Here is a 17,367-nt window from a genome sequence, read left to right on the forward strand (position 1 = left end):
CACAGGAATAAAAGTCCAAGTAAACTACTAACATTCATCAAGGTCTTTAAAAGCATTCAGACATTTACAAACATCAAAGTGTAAAAAGAAAATACTGTTCCAACTGTGATCACACAAGAGGGTAAGCAAAGTTGCTAAAGTCTACTAAAATCTAAAGCAAAATACAGTCAATGTCAGATTTTCTTGTCTTTACCTCTCTTTACATAACGATTGAGGATACTAATGTGGTGACTCCAAAACCCATCAATAGCCCATTGACCAGTTGAAATAACTCAGGACTCCCCTTGAATTTCCCTCAGCCAGCCACAATTGAAATACATGAAAATACTTGAAATAAAATCTTGGTGTACCCGAACAATGACTTTCCCATTGATGGCAATTCCTTAAGTTTTATGTCCGTGTAAATCAGGGGTCAGGAACCTTTTTTACCCAAAGAGCCATGAAAGCAAAATATTTTGACACTTTTGAAGAGGGCCACTACTTATTTTTCAAGACAAAATTTAACAAAAACGCCAAACCTACTCTACAGAAAAAAATCTTACAATTCCTCTCTTAGGGGCGCCAGTAGCTCAGGAGGTAGAGCGCTCGTCTTGGGATCAGGGATCCCAGTTCGAATCCCGGCTCGTCCGTGTTACATGTCGAAGTGTCCTTGGGTAAGACACTGAACCCCTTATACCCCCAATAAGCAGGTTAGCGCCTTACATGGCTGCAAGGCCGCTATTGGGAAATGTGGAGCACATTGTAAAGTGCTTTACAATGTGCTTCACATTTACCAATAGCGGCCGTGCAGCCATGTAAGGCGCAAACCTGCTTATTGGGGTTCAGTGTCTTACCCAAGGACACTTCAACATGTAACACGGAGGAGCCGGGATTTCGAACTGCGATCTGTTGATCCCAAGACGAGCGCTCTACCTCCTGAGCTACTTTCGCCCCGCGATCCAAAAATAGAATTCAGGCGAGAATAAAAACGTTCTACTTTTGTTTGTTCAAACTCAGATTACTCAATGTTAGGAGTACTTGCAGTGATTATTTTAGTTTTTATTTAAAGACATGACATGTAGTTAGCCCTTTTATATATCTAAATAAAAAGAGTTGGCATCTGTATTACTTAAGATAGTTGTACAGTATGTACATTGAAAAACATAACAAATACAAATAGTAAATGGATAAATGTAGTTTAACTCGAGGTACACTTGGTTTTGTTTACACTTTTGCATCTTAAAAAAGATAGACTTTGCCAATGTTTTTATTGTTTCAGTTGTGGGTATTGAAGTGGGCATTTCCAGTTTATCTGGGTTTTAGGTGATATCATAATGTGTCGTCTGCATATATTTCAAGTAAACATTCCCGCCTAATTACAAGCTCGTCAGCACCCCACTGTCAACTACGCTTTGGGGCTTTTATTCTGAACAACGTAGTTTCCCCCCGGTCCGAGAATAATATCTGATCGGGTGTTTAATTTCAGTTTGTCAATAGGATGTGACAGATGCCCTCTAATGATGCCGTGCCGTGCCCAAGTTTCAACTCCCATCTGGTAAACAGCCTCGCACCTCTCTAAGAAAGACCCAGAGAAGCGAGGGAGGTAGGGAATAGAAATAACAAGTTTAAAATACATATTTTTAATTCTGGTTCCTGTAGGACAAACAAAAGATAGACATTCTTAACGTTTTTAATGACTCGAAAAATGCTTAGAATTAGGGCTGCAACAAACCATTCTTTAAATAAACAAAGAATGATCGATTTGTTTTTCGAAAAAAAAAAACATTTTAAATTCCCTCCTCTTTAATCAAATATTATCGTTTCGGACTGAAAGAAAAATGGTGCATGAAACAACATGATATTGAATAGTATAAAAGAATAAAAAATGAAAGTGTATACATGAATGCATACAAAAGTATGCCATACAGCTGCAAATATCTAGGATACTTTTTTATACGGCACCCGTTGCCCCTTAATTCCTATTTGCATCGAATTAACATGCTGAGTGGCTCATAATTTGCTCGACACAACGAATCCATGATAAAATTTGTTGCCAATGCTTTTAAAAATCGATTTCAATTGATTTTATCTAAGCTCTACTTAGAATATATATTAAATGAATAACTTGTGTGTATAATCAAAGTTTCAATTAGTTATTATATTATTATTATCTATAGTATTCATGTAGCTGAAATGATTTATCCTCAATTGCACATAACTATATTTTGAACATTTTTTATATTTTGCGAAAACTGTGCAAGTAAACATGTATATCCGACAAATACTGTATTCTTCAGACTGTAAGGCACACCGGATTAAAACTCACGGACCTCACGGAAAAATAAGGACCTTTACATCATAAATATATTACAAAGTTATATGTGCTTGTTGTAATTTAATTGTTAAACGGCAGCGGAGTGGTTAGCGCGTGTGTGGCATAGTTCTGAGGTCATGAGATCGAACCTTCTTGTGTGGAGTTTGCATGTTCTCCCCGTCCTTGCGTGGGTTTACTCCAGGCATTCCGTTATCCTCCTGCATTACAAAAATATGCATGTCATGTAAATCGGACGGTCAAAATTGCCAAGGTGTGAATTAGCGGGTGAGTTGTCCATCTCTGTGTGCCCTGAGACTGGCTGACAAGCAGTTCAGGGTGTAGCCTACCCACTGCCTGAAGATAGCTGGGATGGGCTCCAGCACCCCCGCGGCCCTACTGAAGATAAGCGGTGCAGATGATGGAGAACGAGACTAGTTGTATGTGTATCCTGTAAATCATCCATGACGACCTGTAGTGTTATATTATGTTTGATTATGTCCCACCTTAGTCTCAAACTGGCAACCTACTGGTTATATATAAGGGTAGGGGTGAGAATTCAGAAAAAGTCAAAAGTGCTTACAACGTTGTGTCGATTTTAACATTCAGTGATAATATTCCAAAGAGCTGGATCAAGTTGTTATTGTTAATGGAAAAAAAATGTTTATGTCAAGATTCAGCAATATTATTTTAAGAAAATATTACTATTTCATTGAATTTCGGTTAAAATAAATCGGTGGATCATGCCATTTGCAGAGGTAATTTGCTTGTGGACTGGAGTTACGATCTGAAAAGATTTGCCATCATAGTACTTAAAAATGATTCCCTCTTCTGTCGAAGATTATAACATATAAATATATGGAGCTAAGTCCAGCAGATTTTGACCCCAAAAAAAGAACTTCAAATGAAGTGTAACATTCACCTGAGTTTTCTATCGCATGAAGCCCATTGGCCGATCTTGACAATGCCTTGAACTGAGGTCAAACTAGTATGCTGACGATTGCCATTACGGTGTGGTATATGGTGTGGTATGCCTAGTCTGGAGGACATTGCTATATTTGCAATATGGAAACATAGCCGACAATATCATAAAAGACTCCTCTTACCCCAGCCACTACCTTCTTGATATGTTGCCCCCTGGTAGGCGCTACAGGTCCCTTAAAACAAGGAATAGCTGGTGACAATGCATCCATCCATACATTATCTGCACTGCTTATCCTCAGTTAAGTCGTAGGGGTGCTGGAGCCCATACCAACTGTCTTCGGGAAGTGGGCAGGGTACACCCTGAACTGGTTGCCAGCCAATAACAGGGCACACAGAGATTGACAACTCACTCCTCACACGTAGGGACAATTTGGACCATAAAATGAATCTGATATGCATGAGGTTTTTTTTAATGTGGGAGGAAACCGGAGTGCCCAGAGGAAACCCACGCAAAAATGCAAACTCCGCACAGGAAGGCTGGTAGCTAGATGACCTCAGAACTGTGTTGCGGACACGCTAACCACTCAGCCGCCGACAGTTACTTAAAATGTATATATTGTGCCTATGTACAGAATAATGGGTTTTCATATCATAGCTCTTGCATTGATTTGGAATTGTGCTGCTACTAAAATACCATCACTTACAACTTAGGCAAGTATCCAAGCACAACCGAGTAGATAATCCTATCCTTTTATTTTAATTTCCCATTTCATGTGGCAGTCCTAGAGGGCCATGTCTAATCTCATTGTAAACAATGTTAACTATGTTGTTATCAATGACAATAAAGACATGTCTAATTCCAACACCGAAGGAAAAAAAGAGCTTATCCAGGAAGTGATCCGATCACTTATTTTCAATGAAAATATATTTTTCATAAAATGGCCATAAACAATATAACGTGCTATTTTTATCTTTACATCGGTAAAGCTAATATATTAGGTTAGTATTAGATCTGTGAACAAACATGCACACACAATAAGACAATATTTTGGAGTTGGCTCAGCAGTAGATTTTTGAAATGGTATCACCCTCTCTCTCCACATGTACTGCCATAACAATTCATGTAGGGGTAATTGAAAAATCTAAAATGTTCAAAGATATTAATATGCGTGTGAAGGGTTGCTGCGTCTTTTGATTGATTGATAAGTCATCCGCTTCTCGCTCAAAGTCATCTGGCGAGGTACCAGCTTATCCATGAGTCTAATGAGAATGAGTTCTGTCAAAAAACAGTGGATTGATTGATAGATTTGTTCGGGAGAAGGAGGATTTACGTCAGTGGCCTCAAACATGCACCCCGAGGGCCAGTGGTGGCCCGTGGAATGATATTGTGAGGCCCCTGCCTTGATATGTAACTTTAACATGGGAGTTCAAAGTGGCTGCTACTTTCAGAGAGGGGATAGTCATTACTGTTTAACTGAAGCTTAAAGCAAAGTAAATGCACCTCGCAAATAAGCTTCAAGGGGCTTCTGCCTTTGGGACAAGTGTGTGAAACATGTTTTGTGTGTGGCCGTGGCTATAAAACACAATTGGGCTGTATTTCACAGAAGTTAAATGTTACAATAAAGTATTCAGTAAGAGGTCATGTTTAAAACAGCTCCTGTTCAGAAAATAAAAATCTGGAATCTTTAGTGTTACCTGTCGTTTTCGCAGCGTTCAGTACTTGGCCCCCTTCTTTTCAGCATTTACATCCCTCCATTAGGTGATATTATTCACAAGTATAATATCAGTTTCCATTGCTACGCAGATGACACTCAACTATATCTTCCGATGGAGGAATCTGCCACACTCAACTGTGGAAATTTGGAGGCCTGCCTCACTTAGATAAAAGAATGGATGTCACTTAACTTCTTGCGCCTTAACTCTGAAAATACCAAAATGTTAGTTATTGGTCCATCTAAATGCAGTGACTTGTTCTCAAAAACTGCTCTAAACCTTGACAAATGTAATTTCACCCAGAGTGACTCAGTCAAAAATTTAGGTGTCATATTTGACCCAAATCTGTCCTTTCAAACACACGTTAAGAATATTACTAGAACAGCTTTTATCCATCTTCGCAATATTGCTAAAATTCTCCCAATGCTGTCAAAGTCTGATGCGAAGATATAATTAATGTGTTTGATACCTCCCGTCTCGATTACTGTAATGCATTACTCTCCGGTGTCCCGAAGTCCAAAATCAAGAGCCTTCAGCTGGTACAAAATGCAGTAGGGAGGCTTTTAAATAAGACAAGAAAGTGTGATCATATTACCCCGATTTTAGCTAACCTGCATTGGGTCCCTGTACGCTTAAGATGTGATTTTAAGGTTCTGTTGGTAGTATACAAAATCATGCATGGACTTGCTCCCGCATATCTTTCACATTTAATTTCCCCCTATATTCCGGTCCGGATGGTAGCACGGCGGCGCAGTGGTTAGCGCGTGTGCGGCACAGTTCTAAGGACTTGTGAATCTCCTGTGTGGGTTCAAATCCAGCTACCGGACATCCTGTAAGAAGTTTGTATGTTCCTCCGGGCACTCCGGTTTCCTCCCACATTCCAAAGACATGCATTTCAGGTGGATTGGCTGGTCCAAAATTGTCCCTAGGTGTGAATGACCAAGCAAGTTGTCTGTCCCTGTGTGCCCTGCGAATGCCCACTGCCCGATAATTGCTGGGATGGGCTCCAGCACCCCAGCGACCCTACTGAGGATAAGCGGTGCAGCTAATGAGATGAGATAAGATGAGATTCCGGTCCGGAGCCTTCGCTCTGAAAACGCTGGTCTACTAGTGATCCCAAGAGCCAAGAAGAGATCCGCAGGTTCAAAAGCATTCTCCATTCGGGCCCTGGTGCTCTTCCCCCTGAGATTCGATCTGCAAACTCCGTGGAAATGTTTAAATCCAATCTTAAAACACACTTCTATTCTAAAACACTTGAATAACCTTTATTTTATCTTGACAATATTAGTTTTTTTTTTTATTCAGCATTCATTTCAGCCTGGTCATCCTGAAAGGGGGATTACCGCATGTGTGGTCCCTTCTCATGGTTTCTTCATTTTCCTCATGTTGAGGTTTTTGAGTTTTTCCTTCCCTCATGTAGGTTTTAGATCAGGGGATGGTGTAATAATAGTCTGTGGTTGGCAATAATCTGTGAGACTCTTTGTGATTAAGGGCTATACAGATAAACATGATTTGACTTAAATACTCTATAATAATTCAATTTTTGAAGTCCCATATATAAAGTGCTACCTCATGTATTGTGGTTGATCGACAGGCAAAATCCCCTGTGAAATGTGAAGTTAAGCAAAGAAGATTATAATTATTTATTTATTTTTAATTTTTATTTTTTTTAACAAAGAACAAACTGAATTTGCGAGCAGCATTTGTTTAACAAATGAAAGTATTTTACTTTACAAACGGGAGCCAGTAGGTAGGGCCAACAAACCACATGTGGCTCCTGAGATGTTTTAGTGGGTGAAGAGGTCTATCCTAGTGATAATCGCATCCTCCTCTGCTTAGCCAATCAGAATGGAAAACACAATGCACAGTGGAAATCCGCAAAGCAGTGAACCAGCGATAACCGAAGCGAGAAGGAGCGAGGTGTCTCTATTGTCTCTTGATCGATTCATATGTTTTCTGAATAATTATTATTGGTGAATTTTTGGTTTACACATTTTTTATGAGATATTGGAGAAATTTGAGTTTAAATATCTTGATTCATATAAAGTTGCAGATGGACATTTGGTCAATTAGATCCAGTACTTCGGTTCGGCCATAGCTTTTGTCTGTTTTCGGTTAAGTGGCTATGCAGAACTAGATATATAAATCACATTACATTTGGAAGTGGAGCATGCCGATCCAGTGGATGGAGTCACCAGAAAAGTGAGTTTGTTTTGACGCAAAAGTGAAAACAGCAGAATTTGCTTAACAAAATTTGTGTCGGTTGATGCACGAAGATATCCTCTCGCTGTTACTGTTCCTGAATAAAAACTTTTAAATGAATTGTCACCATGGCAACAGAGCCAATGAGAGACAATTGACACTTTATTTGCATTAATGACTTTATTTTCAAAATATTGTGCAAAAGAATATATTTTAGCTCTCTAGTTTGCATTGCTTTACTGTCTTTTTTGTTGTTGTTACAGAGTAAAATATTTTGGCTTTTGTTCAAAAACATCCATCCATCTATCCATTACCTGCACTGCGTATCCTCAGTGGGGTCCCGGGGGTGCTGGAACCCATCCCAGCCATCTTTGGGCAGTGGGCAGAGGACACCTTGAATTGGTTGTGAGCCAGTCGCAAGGCACACAGAGACAGACAACTCATTCGCTCTTCAAACCTAGGGACAATTTAGACCGGCCAATTAACATGCATGTTTTTGGAATGTGGGAGGAAACCGGAGTGCCCAGAAGAAACCCATGCAAGCACGGGAGAAAATGTAAACTCCACACAGGAAGGTTTGATCTCATGACCTCAGAACTGTGCCGCAGACGTGCTAACCACTGTCCTGCCGTGCTGCCTGTTCAAAAACAAATTAATATAAATGTCTCTATTAATTTGTTATATTATTAAAATTGTAGTGCAATTATTTTAAAAATATGAAAGTTTTTTAGTGCCTAAAATGTGCTGGGTTTTTTGTTTATTATTACCAACTCAAGGGGGAAAAAGTAGGCGTATCGGATAGGTATTGATCGATTTTACCATGTATTTATTTGGATCGGAATGATACCTAAATTCCCTGTATCATCCACCCCAATGCGGAGCTAGCTATGTAAATAAATCACATTTAGGGGTTGAGCATGAAGAGCCAGTGGGAGGAGCTACCAGCAAAGAGATGCGGCTTGTGAAAGTGAAATAATCAGAACTTACTTAACAAAAGTAGTGTCAGTTGATGTTTGTCAGAGGATAGAATTCACAACTGGACTCTTGGCTATTTTGTGTCCTGGACCCAACGTCCTTTGGATTTTTCCAAATTAGTCAGCCACCTTATTTCTATAAGACTCAGAGAGCGGCAATGTGTCTGCAAGACAAAATGGAAAGCAATGAAGATGTCACAGATAGTCCATGCCGGCAGGGACTGGGGGTCCAGGTTCAGCAGAACCGAGCTGCCTCGAGACTCCGGCCTCATGGACGATGTGAAAACATCTGTCAACCGTGGTGCTTGCTCATCACAATGATCCTGCTGCTGCTTTCTCTCCTTGGCAGCTGGGCTGTGGCACACCTCACCTTGGAGACCCAAGGGGGTTCACCTTTCCAGATTTCTGGCGGCTACGACCAACCCACGCTTGAGGACGGCGCTATGATCGAGCCAAACTTCACCACCAACTGCACCATGGGTGAGTAAACATATTTGCATTTTGAAGCGTTTCTAAGTAAAAAAAACTTGCCAACAAACATCTTAATCCAGACAAGCAAATGGCCCGACATTGCCAGGCATTCTACGTGGGCAAAGTTGTTGGGGCCGTGGTTTCTTGAAATGCTTGCTTAAGAAACAAGTGCAACAATCAAAGTGTTGTTTCCGAAAGAAGATAGGATTCGGCTTCTTGGAGTTGTCCATGGTCGGTATCTGCAGTACCCAATTTGGCCGCCGGGGGTGTTAGAGACTCTCGATAGCAGATCCCACAAAACAGATGTTGATCTTTTTGTTGGTATTTATTGGGGTTTTATTGACACGAAACCTAGCAAAAGACACTAATAAAGAACTAAAGTACAAATGTGTAAATTTTCACAAAATCGGTTCGGGCTTTCCGAGGCCTATACGTCACATAAAAACACACACACTCACACACAAATCAGGATTTATAAAGTAGTTTATATTTAATAGACTTAAACATTTTAGAACGCACGGACATGTAACGAGCAAGTTGGACAGTTAAACGAAATGTTGTCTGACTCACCTCATAAGCTTCACTTATGGTTCAAGCCAAAAACAGTTTTGATACTAAATTCAATATGCAAATATTTTGTTATAAGATAACTTGAGTGTTATGCCAGACTGTTCCTGACAAATCAAATTGAAATTTAATGCACGCAGTTGTTAAAACCGTTTCAAAGAATCGTTTAGTACTTTTGTTTGAGATCTTGCTGTTGACCACTGTAATTCACACATTGTACATCGTATTTGTTTTATCTACTGCAGCTAATGAGCCTGTACTTGGTTTACAGGGATACAAAATGTTTACTTAATTTTAATTTATTATTTTGTTGTCTGTCCCTAAAAACAGACAGAGGTTCATTTATGTATTCATGTTTCTAGTGACCAAGCACAGCGCCTGATTATTTTATTTAATGTTTGTACTGATCCGCAGTATGTTTGATGAAATATGTATTTTTAATTGTACCCATTTTCATGTTCAACAATAAGAAAAAAATAATTATCCATTTTCCGCCTAATCTTTTCAATAATCGGGGATTAATTGACTATTAAAAAGTTATTAGTTTCAGCCCTGCATTACGCCCTTTTTTGTGAGAAAGTGTGCATTATCTTTACATTACTCCAAGTAACACTTACAATAGTGTACTCTTCCGTCTGGATCATCGTGATTAAGAACCTTGACTAATCTTGGAATGTAATGTCCCGACTGACAACGGTTCATGATGCGAAGGTCATATTATTTGGAAATACCTACCTCACAAATAGCTTGATGCAAATACTTGCTTGGACTTCGTTAAAACATTTCCAATCATTTTTTTTTTTGTCGACCTTGAAATGTATATATTCTTCCACAACGCCTCTTTTGGAAGTCCGCAACACTTTTATCATCTTCAAGCTTATCTTAAATTCATGTGAAAGTAGGTCGTGTTAGTGCTTTTTTTTTTGGTCAAAGACCCTCTCAAATTGTCTTTGCACTTATATATATATATATGTATATATGTATGTATGTATATATATATATATATATATATATATATATATATATATATATATATCCCTGCCCACTGCCCGATGATTGCTGGGATGGGCTCCAGCACCCCCGCGACCCTACTGAGGATAAGCGGTGTAGCTAATGAGATGAGATGAGATGTATATATATATATATATATATATATATATATATATATATATATATATATATGTGTGTGTGTGTATATCTATATTTATATGTATACATTCAGCAGCATTTTATAATAAATGTCATATATTCAAAGGCAACTCTGTCTCTGTCTGGGTTCAGTCTACAAACAGGGAATAAATAAATTAGGTATCAGCTGCTAAAATGTGTATGTTTTGGGACAGCCTGTATGTGTCTCTTAATGTGTTTGTGTTAGTGGAGCCTTTTTTGCTATCATCTTTAAATCAGAAAGTAGAGGGAGAATTCTAGATTTGCACTAAATCATTTTCTTGTTCGTTGCATTGGTGTTTTTCTTTATATGCAAGCCTGAAGGAGCAAGATCGGAGAAAGGGGCACATAACTTTTAGGGTGTTGGGCAGGAGCCGATTAACCTGACATGCATGTTTTTGGAATGTGGGATGAAACTGGAGTGCCCGGTGAAAACCCACGCAGGCACAGGGAGACCATGAAAACTTTGCACAGGAAAGCTAGTAGCTGAATTTGAACCAATGACCTCATAACTGTGCCGTGGACGGGCAAACCACACACCCGCCAGAAAATCTATTTAAGAAAGTGTGGAGAGAATTTGGGGATTTTTTTTTTTTCATTTTACCATTTAAGGGGGCTATTTTTAAGTTTAAAGTGGTTATTACAAAAAAAAAACTGCACGCTGTCATGATTACCGATTGGAATCACCTGTGCCCGCTCATTTGGAGCCAACCGCTGCGGGGTCTGATTGGCTCCCTATCCCTGTTCAAACCCAGTCCGGTCAATCCCCTGTTGTCAGTCTGTCAACGAACCTCTGCCCCGCAAGACGTGGGATTTGACTCGGCCCTGTTTCCTGTTGGTTATCCTGTCCGGTTTTGTTCCCGTTTATTTTGTCCTGTTTAATATTGGTTTCCAGTTTCGTTCCCGTCTATTTTTGTCCTGTTTATTATTCTCTCCAGTTTTCATTCCCATCTAGTTTGTCCCATTTAATTTTGATATCCTGTTTCAATATCGTTCCTGTCTGTCCCGTCCTGTGCGGTATCAACCCCATCCGTCCGATATCTGCTCTGGGAATTGGTATCAATCTTGTCGGCCTCTGGCTTCCTGTCTTTCCACGCCAGACCACTGCCTAACGTGCATGACTTCCCATTTCCCGTAGAATAAAAGTTTGTGTTGGTGATTCAAGATTTGTTGGTGTATTTTGTTGTTCTGGTTGGGGAACGGGAACAACAACGGGAACTGTAGTTCTGAAACTAAGAGTTTACTTCTCAGTTCAGAGAAAACTACAACACATTTCAAGAGGTGAGCTGTTCCCTTGCGTTTAATGAAAATACTTTATTTTCTTTGTGCAGTTTTATTTTGAATCGTATGCAAATAGAATACTGTAAAAGCATTTCATGTTTTCGCAAACCAACTGAGCCATCAAAGCAGTCAAGAATATCAAATAAAATATTGCTCAGGCTCATTCAGGGATATATATATATTTTTTTCTTTATTACACCACTCAAGTCCATTCCAGAATCAAATGTGAAACCCGTTGGAGACTGAAATCTATTCCTCGCTGTTGATTTTGAGCAATCTTAAAATAGAGTTAATACGACTGCTTCCATTTCCTACCACATGAGTATGTGCCTCATTATTTCAAGTGAGCAGTTGTTTTTCTTTTTCTAATTTATCCAATTCCAAAATGCACTTGACAGATGCCCAAAAGGAAGGATTTTAGGGACCCTATATTGCATTAATGGATTCTCCCTATTTGTTTATAAATGTGTCCGAATATATTTTTCTGCATGCATACATACAAGGTATTTGATTTTTAAAGGAAATAACTGTGTTTCAACTTTCATAATTTAAAATACAAAACCTCAGCTACTTGTTTAGTCGCACATTTCTCAGAAAAAGGGAATAATTGAACAAGGGCTGACCAAAAAACTTTCCCTATTAGCTACTTGTGATTGACTAAATTCAATCATGTAATTACTAGCAGCACTGAAGAAATTCCCATAATGGAACAAACACAACTTCCTGGAAAAAAATTATACAATGTTTACAATATATATTCAGAAAAATGACTATAAAAGCATCAGCTTCTTAATGTGAATGTAAATCATACTTTAGTACGACACTTTACGCGACCCAGCTAAGCAAAAATAATTTATTTTTCAGCAGTGCACCAGTTTCACTTGATGTTCAATCAGTATTTTTGAAATTGTAGTGAATTATTTTTTCCCTAAAAATGTATGTGCTTGTATTGACCTAAATGATTGTTATTTATGCTTCTGAGCCTAGAAGAGATTCAGATTTTAATGCCATTTAACCACACCTGCATGCCAAAAACAAATACTTGTTGCTAACATCAGTCTGAAGCTAAGCATTAGCATCAACAAATGGGCATTGACATTTATATTGAACATAAAATATGATAAAACATTCTAGCTTAAATCATAATGACTTAACTCATAACTTTCATATTGTCAGCCAAGAATTAAAAATACTTAATGAATATCCATTTATAAAACCAAAGTTTGCCAGGTAGTAGTCACAATAGTGTGCTGGGAGTAGCGTATTGACTGTAAATTTTACTCAAAAAACTCAAAAAACGCTTGCATTTTCTCAAATATTATTACCATAAGTCACGTTTTACTCTAAATGTAAAATACACACAAATTATTTTCCAAAATAATAATATTGATGTTTTGACAAAATAAAATGTTTTATAAAGAATATTCTCTAGTAGGTGTTATTGCGCAACCTGTTTTTACGCGCAAAACCCAATCCATCTCCAGAATATGAAAAAATAAAAAAAACATGTGACTGTTTAACCCAGGGGTCGGGAACCTTTTTGACTCAAAGAGCCATAAAAGCAAAAAATATTAATTTTATTTTGGGAAAGAGCCACACCATATATTATGAGACAAATTTACTAGAGATGGGAGGGAGTGCTTGCACTTTTTGCATAGCTCCACCCATCCCTCCCACTCACCCAATCAAATAACTAAGTTCTCTTCTGGTGTTTTGGCGTATTTACAGTTCTGTGGATTCATCATAAGGTATCTGAACACTGAACACAGATTATATAGTGAACTTTTATATAAAGGATTCTTTAGCGTTGTACAGCCAAAACGAGTTTTTTCCCCCCCTTTTTTTGTGTGACACCTTGACTGTAAATTGTAGTGAAAAACGTGCCCTATATATACTGCGAAGTAATGCCATGTTCTTTAGATTTGGTTTGGCTTTGCGTGTAACTGAGAAGAATAGTTAAATCAAGTTTTGAACAAGATGGAGAAATTTTGCATGCAATCAAATTTGTCTCTGAGCCACAGATAGCCACAGAAAGAGCCATATATGGCTCGCGAGCCATAGGTTCCCGACCCCTGGTTTAACCCTATAACAATCCTGTTAAATTCACTTAAAATCCCAGTCCAAGTAAATTGAATGCTGTTGTTGACCCGCTTGGAGAATCTGGACGATGTTCGGTCTCTATTGAAAGGTAACAAGATTTGCCCCCAACTGAATTAACCACTGCAAGTGCTACTAACATTGAGTGATTTAAGTTGGACTACACATTTATATAAGGTTTTTTTATTCTATCCTGAATTTTTGGGGGGGGCAATCACATGCCTGCAAATGACTCTAGGATGGGCGTCCAAGGTCAAAGGTGATCACAAGCTGTGTGTGTGTCAAAAGTGGCCATTTGGAGACTCCAAAAGGACCAGCGACAGGTGCCATCATACAGACATATATTTGCTCCTTAGCGGTCCAAAGGCCCACGAGACGGTAAAAGGCGATAAAACCGGAAGTGGCCAACTTTTACCAAAAGTAACACGATCGTCTGAGCAGTTTACGCACGCTAAAAGATTTAATCTCGCTTCAAAATAAAGTAGCTGTAGATTAAAATACTTATAATATTGAATCAGGATTTTTGGGGGGGTTATTTACATTTGAAAAAACTATCGATGTTTTAAAAGATCCTGTATGCAACAACAAAAAAAGATATGCAATGAGCGTTAAAAAGTTGCCGTCTGTAATGACATCGAAGTCCTGCGTTTCTCCTTACTTTCTTTCCAGCAAAAACAATGATCATGTTAATCACAAGAGAGCACTCTTTTTCATCAGGGCAAAACAACATATATTTAATTATTTATTAACTTATTTGGTGTTATTGTTGCTGCCAAATATTATTGCAATATCCGTAATTGCACTATTTTCACTATGCACTTATAAATTAAGCTTCCAATAAGTTTCCAATAATTAATCACATTATGTCTATATTGTTTTCGATTTAGCAGCACGGCGACGCAGTGGTTAGCGCGTGTGCGGCACAGTTCTGAGGTCAAAAGATCGAACCTCCTGCGTGGACTTGGATGTTCTCCCCGTGCTTGCGCGGGTGTCCTCCGGGCACTCCGGTTTCCTCCTACATTCCAAAAAACAGGTGAATTGGTCGGTTCAAATCGTCCCTAAGTGTAACTGAGCGAAAGAGTTGTCTGTCTCTGTGTGCCCTGCGACTGGCTGGCAACCAGTTCAGGATGTTCCCTGCCCACTGCCCGAAGATAGCTGGGATGGGCTCCAGCACCCCCCGCGACCCTACTGAGGATAAGCGGTGCAGATAATGGATGGATGGATGTTTTTGATTTATTCCTACATTCTATTTTTTTTATCTTTTAAATCAAGATTATGTGTTTATCCTGGAGAGTAATGTCTGATCTCATTTTTAGAAATGTTTACTATGCTGTTATTGATAACAATAAAGACAATTCTCACAATTCTTATTTATAAAATTGTATTTGTACACAAAATTATGCGCTTATCTGCCTTCGCTAAATGTCTCTTAGCCAGGGATTCAAAGTGTGGTGCAGGTGCCGTTGCTCATGGAAATCCCAGCCAGGATCAACAACGTCCAATTGTTCTCAACTACGGGCTCGCCTTGTTCCTCTTATCGGGTTGCTTTCTGGCAAAGAGCTTGTCAAAAAGAACAGTGTGGTCATCTGTTGTCTTCACCTGAGCACTAGTGCTGGGTGCATCAATCCAAAGATAGATATTATCGATACTGCACAAGTACTTGGATCGGAGCAATACTAATGTCCTCAGATTGATTCTTCATCCTCCCACAGGATTGATACTTCACTCCCCACATAGAGGAACGACACTTCTCTATGTTTACAGCGCACCCTTTCTCTCTTTCACCACTGTCTAAGTTTATGCCAGAATCGTGACTGCCAGGAACAATTTTAACACTTCTCCCTACCTGACCTGCTGCTTCATCCTGCCTGTTAGACAGAAAAGAGAGCCAAATCAATGTGCCCGCTGCTTCCAGAGGCTAAAAATAACTGGAAGCTCAGCGCGGTGTGTGCTTTTTTCCAAAGACAGAAAAGGGCAATGCCAGGTGTAATTTTTGTAGTAAATTTGTCTGCTACTGTGGCAACACCACAAATCGACATAGACACATGAAAAAAGAGCAACAAGCTGCAACCAAAAAAGTAAAAATGTTACACCTCCTTAACAAAATCCTGCAAATGAAAAACAATTGACACTGTAATTGCATTACTGACTTATTGTGCATTGGAATTTACTCTAGTTCTGTCGTTGACATAGTTATACAGCATTTGTTACATTGCTTCTTTTTTAAATATAGTTCTGAAACAATTGATATAGAAATATTTATTTAAAAAAACAATAGTGTAAATGAAATGAATGGAATGATCTGCATTTATATAGCTTTTCAAGTCAATTACTTCCCAAAGCACTTTACAATGTGCTTCACATTTCCCAATAGCGGCCGTGCAGCCATGTAAGGCGCAAACCTGCTTATTGGGGGCATTAGGGGTTCAGTGTCTTACCCAAAGACACTTCGACGTGTAACACGGAGGAGCCAGGATTGAACTGCGATCTCTTGATCCCAAGACGAGCACTCTACCTCATGAGGTACTGCCTTTAAATGTTTACAACATAGTACTGTTTTAGAGCCCAACACATTTTTGCTGTGTTTATCATAAATATAAAGTAATTCAAGGGGCTAAAACCAGCTCGGTGGCCTTGGGGGTATGGCGCCCGCCCCGAGACTGGGAGGTTGTGGTTCAAGCCTCGGCCGAGTCATACCTAAGACTTAAACATTGGTACCCGATGCCTCCCTGCTTGGCGTTCAGCATTAGGGGTTGGAATTGGGGGATTTGGTCACCTAATGACTACTAACACCTTAGTTGGGTTGAGCGAGGGGGCTGGGAATCCCCTCCTCTGAATCAATCTCCCAAAAAGAGTCAGAAATTACTCTAGCCACCTCCCACTAGGGGGATATGGCTGTGGTATATATATATATATATATATATATATATATATATAACAATTCAAGGGGTAAGGGTTCAAAATTTCAATGATTTTACAAGCAAAAAATATAATTATCGGATCGGTATCAATCAATACTTAGATATATTTACATGGCTCGGATTGATACCAAAATTCCTAGTTTCGCCAACCCTTACTATGCACCTCTGTCTTCGAGTACCACACACCACCTTCTTTTTTCCTTGCACGATGGCAAGCAAGGGTCGACAATTAAGACTCTTCGACACGATCCTTGGCCAGACATTTGTTTGATTTATTTGTTCCACTCAAAATTAGCTACTCATTGCTATTAATGACCTGTAGTCAGACAATTGGAATGGATTGCTGACGCCGGTGTCAGACTTTGCTTAAACTAATCTACTTTAATTTGCTCCCTGTGGATTTAAGTTTTATTTAAATGTAGACTCAAAAGGTTGTACTAGGGTGTCCAAAAGAGATTTGTTTTTAATTGGATTTACGCACACAGCTAACACAACAAAATAGCAAAGTAACAACATACTTGCCATATTAAAACAAGAATAATTAAAGGGACACTCTGCAATATTTGAAAAGTAGATGTCATTGGATTGTGTGTTCTAACTGAAAAAGAGTGCTAAAATGCACAAATAAGAATACAAACTACGGAGGCTCAAAGTCACCAAACTACAAAATTTGACTTCTCACATATGTGCCCAGCCTTTGCTGATTTCTCCAGTACACAAACATAATGTTTAGGGTCTTTGGGTACCCGTAGCAGCAAGA

General features: G+C 39.0%; 1 protein-coding gene across 1 annotated transcript in view; it reads left to right on the plus strand.

The window, feature by feature from the left end:
• Positions 1-17,367, plus strand: part of LOC148351372 (ALK tyrosine kinase receptor-like) — a 569,914-nt gene that overhangs the window by 367,861 nt on the left and 184,686 nt on the right. The window contains 1 exon segment of the mRNA XM_088354005.1: positions 8,453-8,583. Coding sequence (XP_088210131.1) covers positions 8,453-8,583 — 131 coding nt within the window.

This window comes from Urocampus carinirostris, chromosome 15 (assembly GCF_059441175.1).
Source record: "Urocampus carinirostris isolate Australia breed hairy pipefish chromosome 15, RoL_Ucar_1.0, whole genome shotgun sequence".
In the NCBI taxonomy this organism is placed as follows: Eukaryota; Metazoa; Chordata; class Actinopteri; order Syngnathiformes; family Syngnathidae; genus Urocampus; species Urocampus carinirostris.